The 13,414-nt window shown below is 34.2% G+C and overlaps 1 protein-coding gene, 2 long non-coding RNA genes and 1 other non-coding gene across 6 annotated transcripts; all 4 read left to right on the top strand.

Annotated features, from left to right (window-relative positions):
• The first annotated feature begins 1,695 nt into the window (after nucleotides 1–1,695).
• TRNAW-CCA lies at nucleotides 1,696–1,767 on the top strand. The gene has a single exon. It is a non-coding gene; the product is annotated as a tRNA-Trp (tRNA).
• LOC109160527 (exonuclease 3'-5' domain-containing protein 2-like) lies at nucleotides 1,710–2,665 on the top strand. Its single transcript, XM_019308813.1, has 2 exons — nucleotides 1,710–1,746; nucleotides 2,073–2,665. Exons 1-2 carry the CDS (start codon nucleotides 1,710–1,712, stop codon nucleotides 2,663–2,665), a joined length of 630 nt encoding a protein of 209 aa, XP_019164358.1.
• Nucleotides 2,666–4,415: 1,750 nt separating this feature from the next.
• LOC109160558 lies at nucleotides 4,416–6,761 on the top strand. Its single transcript, XR_002050763.1, has 5 exons — nucleotides 4,416–4,652; nucleotides 4,801–4,870; nucleotides 4,940–5,066; nucleotides 5,247–5,275; nucleotides 5,680–6,761. It is a non-coding gene; the product is annotated as an uncharacterized LOC109160558 (long non-coding RNA).
• An 813-nt stretch (nucleotides 6,762–7,574) lies between these two features.
• On the top strand, nucleotides 7,575–11,948 carry LOC109160555. Of its 3 annotated transcripts, none has more exons than XR_002050759.1 (13): nucleotides 7,575–7,733; nucleotides 7,845–7,931; nucleotides 8,373–8,481; nucleotides 8,786–8,900; nucleotides 9,376–9,491; nucleotides 9,653–9,799; nucleotides 10,110–10,185; nucleotides 10,270–10,338; nucleotides 10,464–10,549; nucleotides 10,673–10,750; nucleotides 11,106–11,179; nucleotides 11,370–11,438; nucleotides 11,565–11,948. It is a non-coding gene; the product is annotated as an uncharacterized LOC109160555 (long non-coding RNA). The 3 variants fall into 3 exon arrangements; XR_002050758.1 differs by having other exon boundaries at nucleotides 10,449–10,549; XR_002050760.1 differs by having other exon boundaries at nucleotides 10,449–10,578.
• The last annotated feature ends 1,466 nt before the right edge of the window (nucleotides 11,949–13,414 follow it).

Genomic DNA, 13,414 nt, shown 5'->3' with positions numbered 1-13,414 from the left:
TATTAAAGTATCATCGTATTTTATATTCATACGAATGTTTTAAATAAATTAAAGAAATTAGTTTTTAATTTTCTTATAGCGTTATGTTGTGCATCCGTATGCACCATGCATGGTGCATACGGATGCAAAAACGACGTCGTTTTGACGTCTAACTTAAAAAAAAAAAAAATTATAATTACATAACTGCACATCCATAATTTCATCACATCCATAACTTCATAACTATACATCCAGAATTACATAACTACACATCCATAATTTCATAATTATAAATCCAGAATTGCATAACTACACATCCATAACTTCATAAGTATACATCCAGAATTGCATAACTACACATCCATAACTTCATAACTATAAATCCAGAATTGCATAATTACACATCCATAACTTCAAAACTACATATCCAGAATTGCATAACTATACATTCAGAATTTCATAACTAAAAATCCAGAATGAATGAACTAAAAAATGAATAACATAATGTTGTTGTTGGGAATCGAAATTGATTTTTTTTTTTTTAAAGTAGGATGCGCGTTTTGAAGCAAAACGACGTCGTTTTTGCATCCGTATGCACCATACATGGTGCATACGGATGCACAGCATAATTTGCCATGTTTATGCCCTCCAATATAAAGCATTTTAGTATCATTATTGTTTGTAACAAATTTAAAATTTAGTCCAAATTATTTAGTGGTTGAGATTAATTAAATTGTAATATGGACGGCCTGCTATGCAAACATAAGCTTGCCCCAATATTCTTGGCAATTTATACTATGCATCATGGTCCACATAGTATTATGGATCCTGAATTGTAACGATGAGGTACAAAATTCATACTCTTAAGATACAAAATTTCATAATAGAAAATACAAAAAATAACAACACAAGACACATAAACATGTTATATATTTAATTATTTTCCAAATTTGATTTATGTACATAATTTGTGTTAATAGGCACATAATTTCACAACACAAAACGCATAAATTTTTAACATAATACATAGTTACTAATTTGTTTCAATTACAGAATTAACATTCTCAAAGTACATAATTTCATAATACAAGAAACAAAAATTCACAACATTAGACACATACATATGCATCAGGGTCCACTACGGGAAATTATAGAATTTCCGACCACCTGAAAATGATCTTAAATTAAGTTGATACCAAAAAGTCCAAAAAGTGGTCGGAAATAGCAACAAAGGTTTTTTCGGATACCAAAAGTGGTCGGAACAAGGCTTTTGACTTGATTTAAGATCATTTTAAGGTGGTCGAAAATTCCATAATTTCCAGTAGTGGTCCACAATGCACTATGAACCCTGTTCTATGATATAAGGCTTGAGCATTCTTATCTACTGGAGTAATTAACTCCGACATGTAAGAAATATCAAATAGTTTGGACAAAATAGTCCAAACATTGATATTCTCAATCAAGAAATTTTTTTTAAAAAAAATTAATTCTACCTTTGATCATACAATTATAGTGATATTTTTACATTTTAGCATCAATTTTAATTTGTAAAAGTTTAAATAAAAATTTTATTGCAATCATATGACTAAAAGTGAAATTAATTCTAGAAAAAAAAAATACAAGGCATGTATTTGTTCACAGAGGAATTAACCTGCAAAATAAAAGTCTACTAAAATCTAAGGCAAATAACTTCTAAAGCCGCGGACTAACACTTGTGGATCCGTGGCGCAATGGTAGCGCGTCTGACTCCAGATCAGAAGGTTGCGTGTTCGATTCACGTCGGGTTCAATTCCCTTAGCCAAGACGGGTTTCTTTACCCATAACATAGCAGATTGGTTTCCAATTTGAATTAGTACTTTCCTAAAACCAAATAAAAACGGTAAAGTGACTTTCAAACTCAGTAACTCAAAGATTTGTTGTTTCCATCTTCAAACTCAGTAACTCACTCCAAATCCTACCTTTCTGTGTTTCATATTTTCATACCCATCACTTCATCTTAATCCAAAATTGAAAGCTTTTCCAGTTTGTTGGGGGTGATCGATATGATGATTCCACCCAGACACAGACGCCGCAGACAAGTCCAGAATTTTGAGTTTCAACCCACACTCAGACTCAGACGCAATGCTTCTCTGGGCTACAACACCAAGTCCAGTTTCACGGCATAAACCAGTTTCACGGCATAAACCTCAGCGTCACGGTGACAAAGAGAGCCGCTGAGGTTGATCAATGGGTCAACGAGGTTGTCTACAACAACCGCCATGTCCTCCACAGCCTCATCGTCGGGAAAAGCTGTCTGATTTTTCAACTTTTGCACAAGGACTACACTCCCCAGTCTCTCCTCGCCTTCCTGGCTAATCCCAGATTCATCTTCGTCGGCGTTGGGGTCCGAGATGACGCCGAGAAGCTCTTCCGGGACCATGGGTTGGTGGTGGAAAACGTTGCGGATTTGCGGTGGGTGGCCGCGGGGGTTTACGGCTCGGAGCAGTTCATGAGGATGGGGTTGAAGAGAATGGCGTGGGAAGTTCTGGGGAGGGTGATGGAGAAGCCCTTGGAGGTGACTCTCAGCGATTGGGATGCCAAAACTCTTACTTTTCCCCAAATTGAATATGGTTCCATTGATGCATTTGTTTCTTTAGAAATTGGTATCAATTTGTTCTTACACAGCTATATACCATTTAGTTGTTGATTAAGTAGAGTGGTTTTGTATTAAGGTCTGATTGTAAAAAAAAACTACCTAAATTTGGTACTCACTCTTTCTTTAATTGAAAGTTTTTTTGGTTGTTAATTTTTCATCCTCATTAATATTTGGTAGGGAAATTTATAGAGATTGTGATGTATGTTTTGTGTATCCAATGCCACTTTGCTTCTGTTTTGAACTTAGAATGATTTCTCTGTTTATACTGTCTGTTTGTTATTTATTTTTTGATGATTTCTTGTCTTCATGTGCTGATCTGGCAAAAGAATCCTGCAACAAATGTGTATCATTTTAAGAAGTTGGTGTTATTAAAATAATGAATCTTATTGTGCAAATAATAAAGACTCGAAATTGATAGTTTAGGGAAATGTAGTTGTGCATTTGCCAGAAAGCAGTACATCTGCATTCTGAATCAACATTTTGATTATGATTTGGTTTCTGGTTTTGTGTGTATGAGGATGCTGGAAGTTGAATAGCATAGATCCTACATTTACACTCAATTCTTGTCTCTGTGTTTATGATCTATCTGCTCCTCATTTTTTTATTTTTTAAATGTCCAGTTTCCAACTATGGTTCCACCTATTGAAACACCAATCAAAGCTCCCAATTCAAGGGAAATATGTCGGTTACAAACCGCCACTAAATGAAAGGAAAGGATACTATCTTCCATGACTCGGAGATCAGTTGCTGCAATGCTCATCCTTGGCATGATCTTGAGATAAGTATTTAACTAAATTCTGCCCATATCTAGAGTTGATAACTTTTTGGAGTTTAAAGTTACTTGATGCGTGTCTTGTGATCTGATCCCGGGCCTGAAGCTCCAAAGGTTTTCAATGTGATAAGCATTCACTTTGCTCCCAATTCAAGGGAAATATGTCCTCGCATCCGCCACTAAATGAAAGGATACTATATTCCATGACTCGGAGATCAGTTGCTGCTCATCCTTGGCATGATCCGTGTCTTGTGAAGCTCCAAAGGTTTTCAATGTGGTAAGCATTCACTTTGCTCAAATCTTGCTTGCTAAAAATGTTCCTTCTGAATTTTCAATTTGTTCATTTTAGAAATTTAGTTAAGACTACTCATATCATGCTGTAAATCATATCCCACTGCTTTGAACTCTGTAAAATTTTTTAATTTAATGTAAAAAAACATATACGTCTTATAACCATTTATATGCAACAAGCAAATGAGCTATAATCCTATTTGAACCCTCAAGAAAATCCATAAAAAATTTGAAAACAAAAATGTTGATATTGTCTTACCCTCCCTTTTGAATGCTCAAGTGCTGAGGTTTATTTTTGTGTGGACAAGGATTTCCGGTTAAGTTTTTGTATATCTATGCAGGTAATTGAGATGAGCAAGCTTTAAGGGGGGTAAGGTGAAGTATGAACTGGACTTATCAAGGTAAAAAAATATCACAAATTGTTTATTGAAAACATGCACAATTAATGCTTCTTGACTGGGTACTGAAATGTAGACCCATCAGTCAGGCTGGTTGAGCTCAGGAAAAAATTTGAACTGTTTTGTGTTTAACACAAATTGTTTAAAGACCTATCCTTGCAGGCTGCTTCCTCTAAACCTAAAGCAATATTTGGAATTGAGGGAGAAAAAGATGATTGCAGTGTGTGGTGATGATCCTGATGAGTACAGACACGTACTACACAGACATCAAGGAGCTTCCACCACATCGTTTTGCTGAGATCCGCCGCTTCTTTGAGGATACTTGTTGTCTTCAATTCTTTTGTCAACCACTTTAATTCCTTTCATAAATAAAGATTATAATCCTATAAAGATGTTCGTTTTAATTTTTGCAATGTTATCCTTTGATGATCACATAGGGAGGGAGTAATGATCTTTGCAATCCAATCCCAGTTAGTGAGGTCCGATCCTCAATAGGCTTTGCCTCAACTTCATAAAATTCATTTATCACGTACCTGGGGATTGAACTGATGCCATAGTGGAAACATCATCTCCAAAGGTTTAAACTACTATCTAGCAAAGTGCTATTGTTATTTGTGATGAAACGGGCAGTTTAGCTATTGTTTTTAACAAAGTGTTATTTGTGTTGCCTTTAACTCTGTTATTTTGTATATTTTAAGATGCTGAGTGTTGTTGGTGATGATTAGGAACCAACCTATCCTTCCAGGCTGCTTTCTCCGGGGCAGAGCAATTGGCCTTATGCCCATGATTGATCAGGTAAATAGCAATACATTAAAATTTATTTCTATAAACCTAAAGCAATATTTAACAGTGTTTGGAATTCAGGGAGAAAAAGATGACAATATTTGATGCTTAACCACAATTATTGAGACAAGAAGAATGAGAAGAAGGAAGTTGCAGTTAATGAGTTTGTACCGGCATCTGATGCTTATGAAGCCATCCAGCATTCCATGTAAGTTTGACATATTTCCATTCAATGAAAGGATACTATCTTCTGTGACTTGGAGATTAGTTGCTGCTCATCCTTGGCATGATCTTGAGATTGGTATTTATCTAAATTCTGCCCATATCTAGAGTTGATAACTTTTTGGAGTTTAAAGTTACTTGATCTGTGTCTTGTGATCTGATCCAGGGCCTGAAGCTCCAAAGCTTTTCAATGTGGTAAGCATTCACTTTGCTCAGATTACTTAACTTTTAAAATGTTCCTTCTAAATTTTCAATTTGTTCATTTTAGAAATTTAGTTAGGACTCGTATCATGCAGTAAATCATATCCCACTGCTTTGAATGCCATAAAATTTTTTAATTTAATGTAAATAACATATACGTCTTATAACCATTTATATGCAAAAAGCAAATGAGCTAATCCTATTTGAACCCTCAAGCAAATCCATCAGAAATTTAAAAAAAAAACGTTGATATTGTCTTACCCTCCCATTTGAATGCTCAAGTGCTCATTGACCTTGACCATATGGATTTACTTGTGTTATACTCGGGGAATGGCATGATATTTAATGGATTAATTTGGTATCAGGTTAAGTTTTTGTATATGACTATATCTATGCAGGTAATTGAGATCAGCAAAGGGGGTAAGGTGAAGTATGAAGTGGATAAGAAGAGTGGACTTATCAAGGTAAAAAATATCACAAATTGTTTATTGAAAACATGCACAGAGTCAGCCCGAGCCCGCCAATATTTAGGTTAATGGTTGGCCTGGGGAAAAAATTTCCGTAGGTTATATTTGTTCCCATCTGTCCATCTCTTTCAAGTCTACTCATGCATTAATTTACAATTTGTGATTCATCATTTTGGTTTTTTTACTTTCATTGTATATGGAAGGTTACAAATCAAATCCACTATTGCTATGGTTGTACAAGCTTAGGTTCGACCAATATGGTTGTATAAAAAATTCACTTATTCAAATATACAATATTTATTTTACTTGAGAGAAATATTTTACAAAAATAATTATATCATTTTTAACATGCAATTCAAAAAGGGAGTAAGGTTCTCATCATTTGCATTAGTTGGGGCTAGCACTAGAGATGGTGTGACCGCCTCAACATCCTTCACATGTTTACCTCCTAACACTCATTCAACAACTCGATATTGAATTCTGGATTTCATTACCTCATATGGGGGTATGGAGCTCCGATCCTCAATAGGCTTTGCCTCAACTTCATAAAATTCACTTATCACCTGGGGATTCAACTCATACATACCATTTACCCCTGATGAATGTCTCACACTTGTAGGATCATTAGTTAGATTGCAATAAAACTCACAGTTTAAAAGCTTGGAATAGGGACCAACATACATTCTCCACTGTTGAATGCCATCCAGCCAATTTCTTGAAGCAGTGGGAATTTTCTTTCTCTTCTCAGTACAGGGCAGCATAGATGGATGACTCAGATATAGAAGGTGCAAAAAGATATTGAAACAGTAGGCACAGATTCTTCAGTAGTAGGCAAGACATGTGACTCACAAATGTGACTCAGACCGATACAGATATAGATAATTCCTCAGAATAAACGCTTAATACTTTGAATTCTAATTCTTTGGTATATGTTTTGAATTTACTTATTCCTCACTCTGTGGATATGATGGCAATTGGCAAAGGGTCGTCCTGCTCGGGATCATCCATCCTAACATGCCGACAATGCATGCTTGGTGTACGTCATTTAATTTTTATTTGTCTCCTAATATAATTCTACCCTGAAAATATTAGTTTTTACTAAGCTCGTTACTACTGATGCCTTTGTTACAAGTGATGTTTGGAGACGAATGCTACAAGTTTTAACCAAATTACTGTAAGTAATGTACAGTGTTGCCTTATCTACTTTAATTAGGCAAATTAAAGGAATAATACCAGCTCAGTTAATAGTCTTATTTAAACTGCTGCAAGAAGCTTAATTTTTAAATATCTTCATGTCTACAATTTTCTAGCGATAAATACATTTGTTATCTTGTTTTACCTAAGTCGTCTTGGCTTGTTAGGATTACTTCCATTTATTAGGTAGGTCATTCACTGTAAGTGGAAGTGAACTTTTGGATCTCTCTTTAAATTTAGCTTTAAGTTATTGTGGAAAAACAGTTCCTATAGTGAACGTAGAAGTTGATGTTGAGAAGTCAATTATTGTATACATTTTAATAATCAAGAAAAACAATCATTTAAAACGGGGTGGTAGCTTAGATGGTAAATGAGCTCTCTTTGTGGAGAAAATTTTGGGATAACCGAACGGGGATTAAGCAGGTGTCTCTGGACCTAAAGAAAACAATCATTTAAGTTACCAGAACAATAGTCTATATTTAGAATGTTTGAGGTGTAAAGGAAAGTTATGAAGTGCAGAGATATCAGTTGTGGGTCAGTGCAGAAGGGCCATGGTAGCAGGTGAGCAACCCCATCTTTTTCGAAATGTCTAGTCTTTTATTCTTGTGCTATCACGTTAAGATTGTTGAATTGATTTATACATTTTGAGCAAATATCAATTTTGATCCCACTAACATTAGCGGAATGATAGTTTTGGTCCACATGTTTAATCACTTGTCAATTTTCATCAAACGACTATTGCTTTCATGCCAGTCACTGCTTTGGCTAAAACACGTCAGGATGTGAAATTGGTAAGAGTATTTTCGTGTTTTCATAATTAATATGCCAATTCCAACCTTAATAAAAGGGATTAAGCCCTAATTTAAAAGTCAATGTTCTTGTCCTTCCTTGCGTGGCTTCAGCAAAGCTGTTTGATCCTCCACGGCATGACAGTGCAGAGACCTTTAGGAGGGCTCTAAATCTTGGAGTAAATGTTAAAATGATTACCGGTGAGTTGTGATTACTAATCTTAGTCTCTTAGGAATAGCATAACATGTAATTAACCTGTGCAATTCTGCATTAGAAGGGATCAAACTAGGTTTGTTCGGTATGGTCATGTTTTTCTCAGCGAACATGGTAGTGTTTGGATTATTAATCTTGCTGCTTCTATAAAACATACTTGGTCTTATTCTGTTTGTGGAGTAATCTGCTTGTCCCCTTTTATCTCTTAATGATAATTCCTTTACTGTTAATTCATACCAGAGTTATGGTTTTTAGAAATTGAGGCTTTGAGCTGAGAAATTTGTATATTGATTTTTGTAGAATCTAACTGTTTGGTTTGGATTGGATTTTGTTTTCATATTATGCTTACATCTTTGATTGTTTTCATTTACCATGTTTTTCTTTTCTTTAGTCTTTCTGTTTTAGTTTGACTGATATATTTTCATTAGCGGAGCGCTTTGCTCCCTAATGCAGCAAAGGTATGAAGTGCCACCCAATTTTAGAAGGTTATTGAGTTCAAAGATGAGAAGACTTGTATTACAAGGGAAAGTTCAAAAGGTATATGAATATCTTATCCTAAGAGATTGACATCTTAGGAGATGAGATTGTTGATCATAATATTTTATAATTTTCAGTGCATAGTTTTATTTGGGTTTGTGGTTACAATATGTTTTGATTTAGTAGTTGAAAGTTTATCAAAGCAAACCTATGCTACTTGATTTGGCTGATTGTTCAATTTTTTTTGTGAAGTTTAAGAAACAATGTTTTAGTACTTTATATCAATAATGATTCCTGAACTTTATTGGAACTCTATATTAGTTTGGCTGTTCGGAAGAATTATATAGTTTGACTTTATTGTCAGGAGTGCATATTGCATCTAGTACAATGGCAAAAGTGAAAAACATGGAAAAACTTCAGTTGATGCTAAAGCTCTTACTAAAACAAAACATATGAGAAGAAGAAAGAAGATATCTAAGGTATTATACTCTGCAACTCTTGTATTTCTGCCCTGATATACTAGAAACCTATTTTTGCAAGACTTTATTGTTCTTCTGGGATATCTGCTTTCTGAACAATATTTTTTATTGCAAACGGGAGGTCACATGTTGACTCTTTGTGCTTCAGTACGTAGGTTGAGAAAGTATTTAAGACGAATACTACATTGTAATAGAGTCAAAATTTAAAAAAGAGATAAGTTCTAAAAATTTATAATTGCCCCTTAAGACACTAGCTAGTTGAATTGCGGATCTACTGGCTAATTTTAAGACATCGAAGTACATTGGCAAAGGGGAGGTTATGCACTTCAAACTAGTGTTTAAAAAGAAGTTATTCCGGGAGTCGGATGAAGCCGTAACTGATCCAATGTTCAAGTAAAATTTGCTTTTAGTTTGTTACTTTCGGTGCTCTGATGTTTTTCTTCTTTGCTTGGTAATAACTGAACTGTTTTTACAGTTACAACACGATTATATATTGGGGAATTATCCTGTTGGAAGGGACGATGCGGCATAGTTATGTGCACTGCAGATATTGGTTGAAATTGGATATGTTAACAACCTCGAATCCTGCACGTTAGTACTTTTCGTTTACTTGAGTCCTATCATACAACTTATTGCCTTTTGGTATCTAAATTTGGCTTGAAACTTAATACATCATCTTCCTGGCATTGTGTTCTTGAAGTTTTATCATCAATGCAAACTCGCTTAAAGTTGTTTGCTTTTTTTATTTTCAGTGATTGGGCGTCTCTCCTACAGCAATTTTTACCCGTTGAATTTCAATAAAAGTTCAGGACTTGCAAGAAGATGTTGTGTGCTCGTTCCTTTATCCGTCAAATCCTCTTTCACCCATCATTGAACACAAAAGTTTCTCCCGTTTTGTGGTAGCCATTTATGGTTTAGAACTTTAAATAGATGCTTATAACTCATTTGTAGTAACACTTAAGAATAGACCATTTGTAGCAATTGTTTCAAGCTTCTTATAACTCATTTGGATGCTGAAACAATTGCTACAATACCTTATTAGCATGCATGTTTAGCTAATATTTTGACAAATGTATTTTTGATGGTGAAACAATTGCTACACCTTGATTTAAATGACTGACTAATGTTTGATTTCCTTAAATTGTTAATTGTATTGTAGAATTTAATATTGTGGTGCAAAACATGTTTATGTTCTTGTCTAATTTGCAGCTGTTACTGACATTGACACCAGCGGCATCCACCCTTGGAAGAGCTGCACAGTAGCCTACAGAAAAGTAATGTTCAGGTAATCAACCATCAGTGCATGAGATAGAAAAAACTAAGATCGATCGAGTTAAGATTTTAATTCTGTTGTTATTCATCAATATAGAAAAATTTCAGTTGATGCTAAGGCTCGTACTAAAACAAAACATATGAGAAGAATTTGAAGATATCTAAGGTATTATTGTCTCTTAGTTATTTGTTGTTTAAGTTATTGTGCATATTTAACCTTGTTACTAATGAATAGAGTTGGCAGTTAATTAACAGTACTCTTTTTATAATGAATAGAGGCCTTCTATGCAGGGAAGAAAATCTGAAGCTCAAGATTTGGAACATCAAAGATTCCCTATTCACTGGAAATTCTTGCAAGTTTGAGACAATTTATATTTGTCAGTTATCACTCAGTCGTGGACTCATGGTTTTAATATTAAGGACATATTAGTATCATTACAATTCTCAGATCAGTAATTATTTTTAATCTTCTAGTTTCACATACTGCTTTGATGTTTCAGGAAGTTGATTTGAGTTCTGAACTCATTTGCATCCATGATGCTGGGAGACCTCTAGTATTGGCAGGAGATGTATAAAAGGTTTGTTCATTTGCTAAAAGTCCTTTTGTCTTTTCCTCTTCTAGGTAATATTGAGACCATTTTCTATGTACCTTTATTCTGAATAAAATGTTCTTGTGATCTACTACATAATATCTGTGAAGAGTAGGCATATAAATTGCACTGGATGAAAGAATAGACCAAGCTTGACTTAACTGATAATTAATTGCATTTTGTATAAAAAATTCGAGTTAACAATGGACATAATTGTATGTATGCCTTTTTTTTTTTTTTTTTAAATGTTTTGAGGGGATGGGGGAGTAGAGAAACTCAACTATTAGAATAGTATAAATGGAAGCCTTTTTAGTGTTTCTCAATTTTGTAGATTTCTTTGCAGGTCATAAAGGATATGATGGTTGGCTTGTTGGAGCAGCAGTTCTTGGGGTTCCTGCTAAATCAATAATTAAAGAGGTATGTTTTATAATGAATATTGGCTTAATTAACCGTATTCAGTTTTTGAGCTTGTAATTGTTTGGCTGTTCTAAAGTGGTAGAAAGAATACATTCATGGATGGTTGCCATAATTTCACCGAACAAAAAGTTACCTATGGATTATGGAATTATCAGTGTGATTTTACAAGATGCATTAATTATTTTGGCAGGCAAATAATGAATCATTTGTTGTGAGAACTCTTAACCGGAAAACCCTCTGGGAAATGCAAACTCCACCGGTTTGAGCCGACAAATATATATATATATATACACTACACAGTATTTCGAACATCAGTACCCGTACTCCATTCCTGATGGCTCCTTCTCATTAGGCTTTTTTTTTTTTTTTTTTTTTTCCTTCTCAGGAAACAGTGACTGACTTGAAGTAAAAACAACTAGAAATGGCAGAAAGAACAGTGTGGTTGAAGACCACTGGTGGCGTGACGATACACAGCCTCCCTCCAATCAGTCCGATGATAATACACTATTCTCCCACTCTAATCAAGATTAGATAGTGCATTATTTGAATGTTTTGAAAATGTATTTTGGATGCTGAAACAATTGCTACAAAACCTTATTAGCATGCATGTTTAACTAATATTTTGACAAATGTATGTTTGATGGTGAAACAATTGCTACACTTTGATTTAAATGATTGACTAATGTTTGATTTCCTTAAATTGTTAATTGTATTGTAGAATTTAATATTGTGGTGTTGAAATTTGTATAATTGTAACAGGTCTAATTCATTTGATATTTGTAGGATTTTAAATTTTATTCTCAATTTTTTTAATTTTTTCATTGTAAACCTTACCAACCACCGGTAGATGGTAATTCCGACCAATTACCGATCACCAGTGGTAGAAAATATGCTTTCTTTATCCGACAAGGAGTAGTTCTGACGTCCTAAAAAAGAAACAGGTACTTCCGACCACCTTGACTAGTTGTCGGTAATAGCGAGGGCATTTTTTCCGAATCCATAAAGTGGTCGTTAAGTTGGTTGGAAACTGCATTTTCGACTGGAAAGCACCCTTTTCCGACCACGTTTTGGTGGTCGAAAAAATACAGATTTCCAGCAGTAGTAGTTTTTACTCGTTGCTACTATACATTTGCAAATATTTCAGGTTGTTACTACTGATCGATGTCTCAGTTACAAGTGATGTTTGAAGACGAATGGTACAGGTTTCTGAATAACCCAAGTTTTAACCAAATTACTGTATGTGAATCTACCACCTTATTTATTCTTATATGTTGTCTAGCTCCCAAAATTCTCACTAGTAATTGACGTAAGTATTTTGTCACTTAAAATATTAGGAATTTGTAAAATGTGTGACAGTTTTGTGACCTCGTACTTTCATTTTTTATTTTATTATTTTGTAATGAACCAGTATGTAGTGTTTCTGTTACATTTTTCATGGTCTTGGCCCCCCTTACTTTGCTACACCGACTCACACATCATCTAATACATCAGTGGTATTTATCTAAAACTTTTCATTGTTCCTTTAGACTACAGTGCATTACAAATATCATTGTCTTTTGCTCATTCTATTTCCACCTTCCACTTTCTTTCAATCATCAATCATCTTTTTAAACTTGCAGTGTTGCAACCAGTAATTATATGAGGAAGCAGGCTGGGGAAACTCATGGAACCGTTGAAGTTCACATATATATTGGTAACTCTGAGCTTGTGAAAATATTATGTTACTGGTGTACACTTAGCTAGGTCTCAGATCAGATAAACTGAAAGCCTTACATCTTCCATGGTTATGTGGGAAAAAGCAGGACTAGGAAATAATTAATTAATCAGATTGAATTGCAATATACCTGTCATTAGGATTAAAATAAGAATCAAGAATATTTAATTACTTTAATAAGATTGAATATTTCATTTTTCATATTTCACCTAGATGGATATGATGCAGTCATCCTGTTTGCAATGCAAAGCAAAAACAAGAATAAGTTGATAGATTGTGCCTTTGTGTAACATTTTTGCATTATTTAAGAGAATTAAATAGCTTATTAAAATGTATGACATTACACAATGCACTTAATTAACTAGAAAAGTATGTTTTATTATATATTAGACTAGTAGTGAGTGTACAACTTGTATTAATAACTTGTAAGAAAAAGAGTAATGTTAGATACATGATATCTTGTGACTTTAATCTATAATGTTCACGCCTCTTCTCTAATATTATCCCTACTACTTTAACCG

Source organism: Ipomoea nil, unplaced genomic scaffold (assembly GCF_001879475.1).
Source record: "Ipomoea nil cultivar Tokyo-kokei standard unplaced genomic scaffold, Asagao_1.1 scaffold2848, whole genome shotgun sequence".
Taxonomy (NCBI): Eukaryota; Viridiplantae; Streptophyta; class Magnoliopsida; order Solanales; family Convolvulaceae; genus Ipomoea; species Ipomoea nil.
Note: the sequence above shows the minus strand (reverse complement) of the source record. Positions and strands in the feature narration are given on the sequence as shown.

Bases quoted from the DNA above. Each gene is read 5' to 3' on its own strand.
- LOC109160527 (XM_019308813.1), top strand. From the start codon at position 1,710: ATGGTAGCGCGTCTGACTCCAGATCAGAAGGTTGCGT. The intron at 1,747-2,072 runs GTTCGATTCACG...CAGAATTTTGAG, and splicing joins TCCAGATCAGAAGGTTGCGT to TTTCAACCCACACTCAGACT.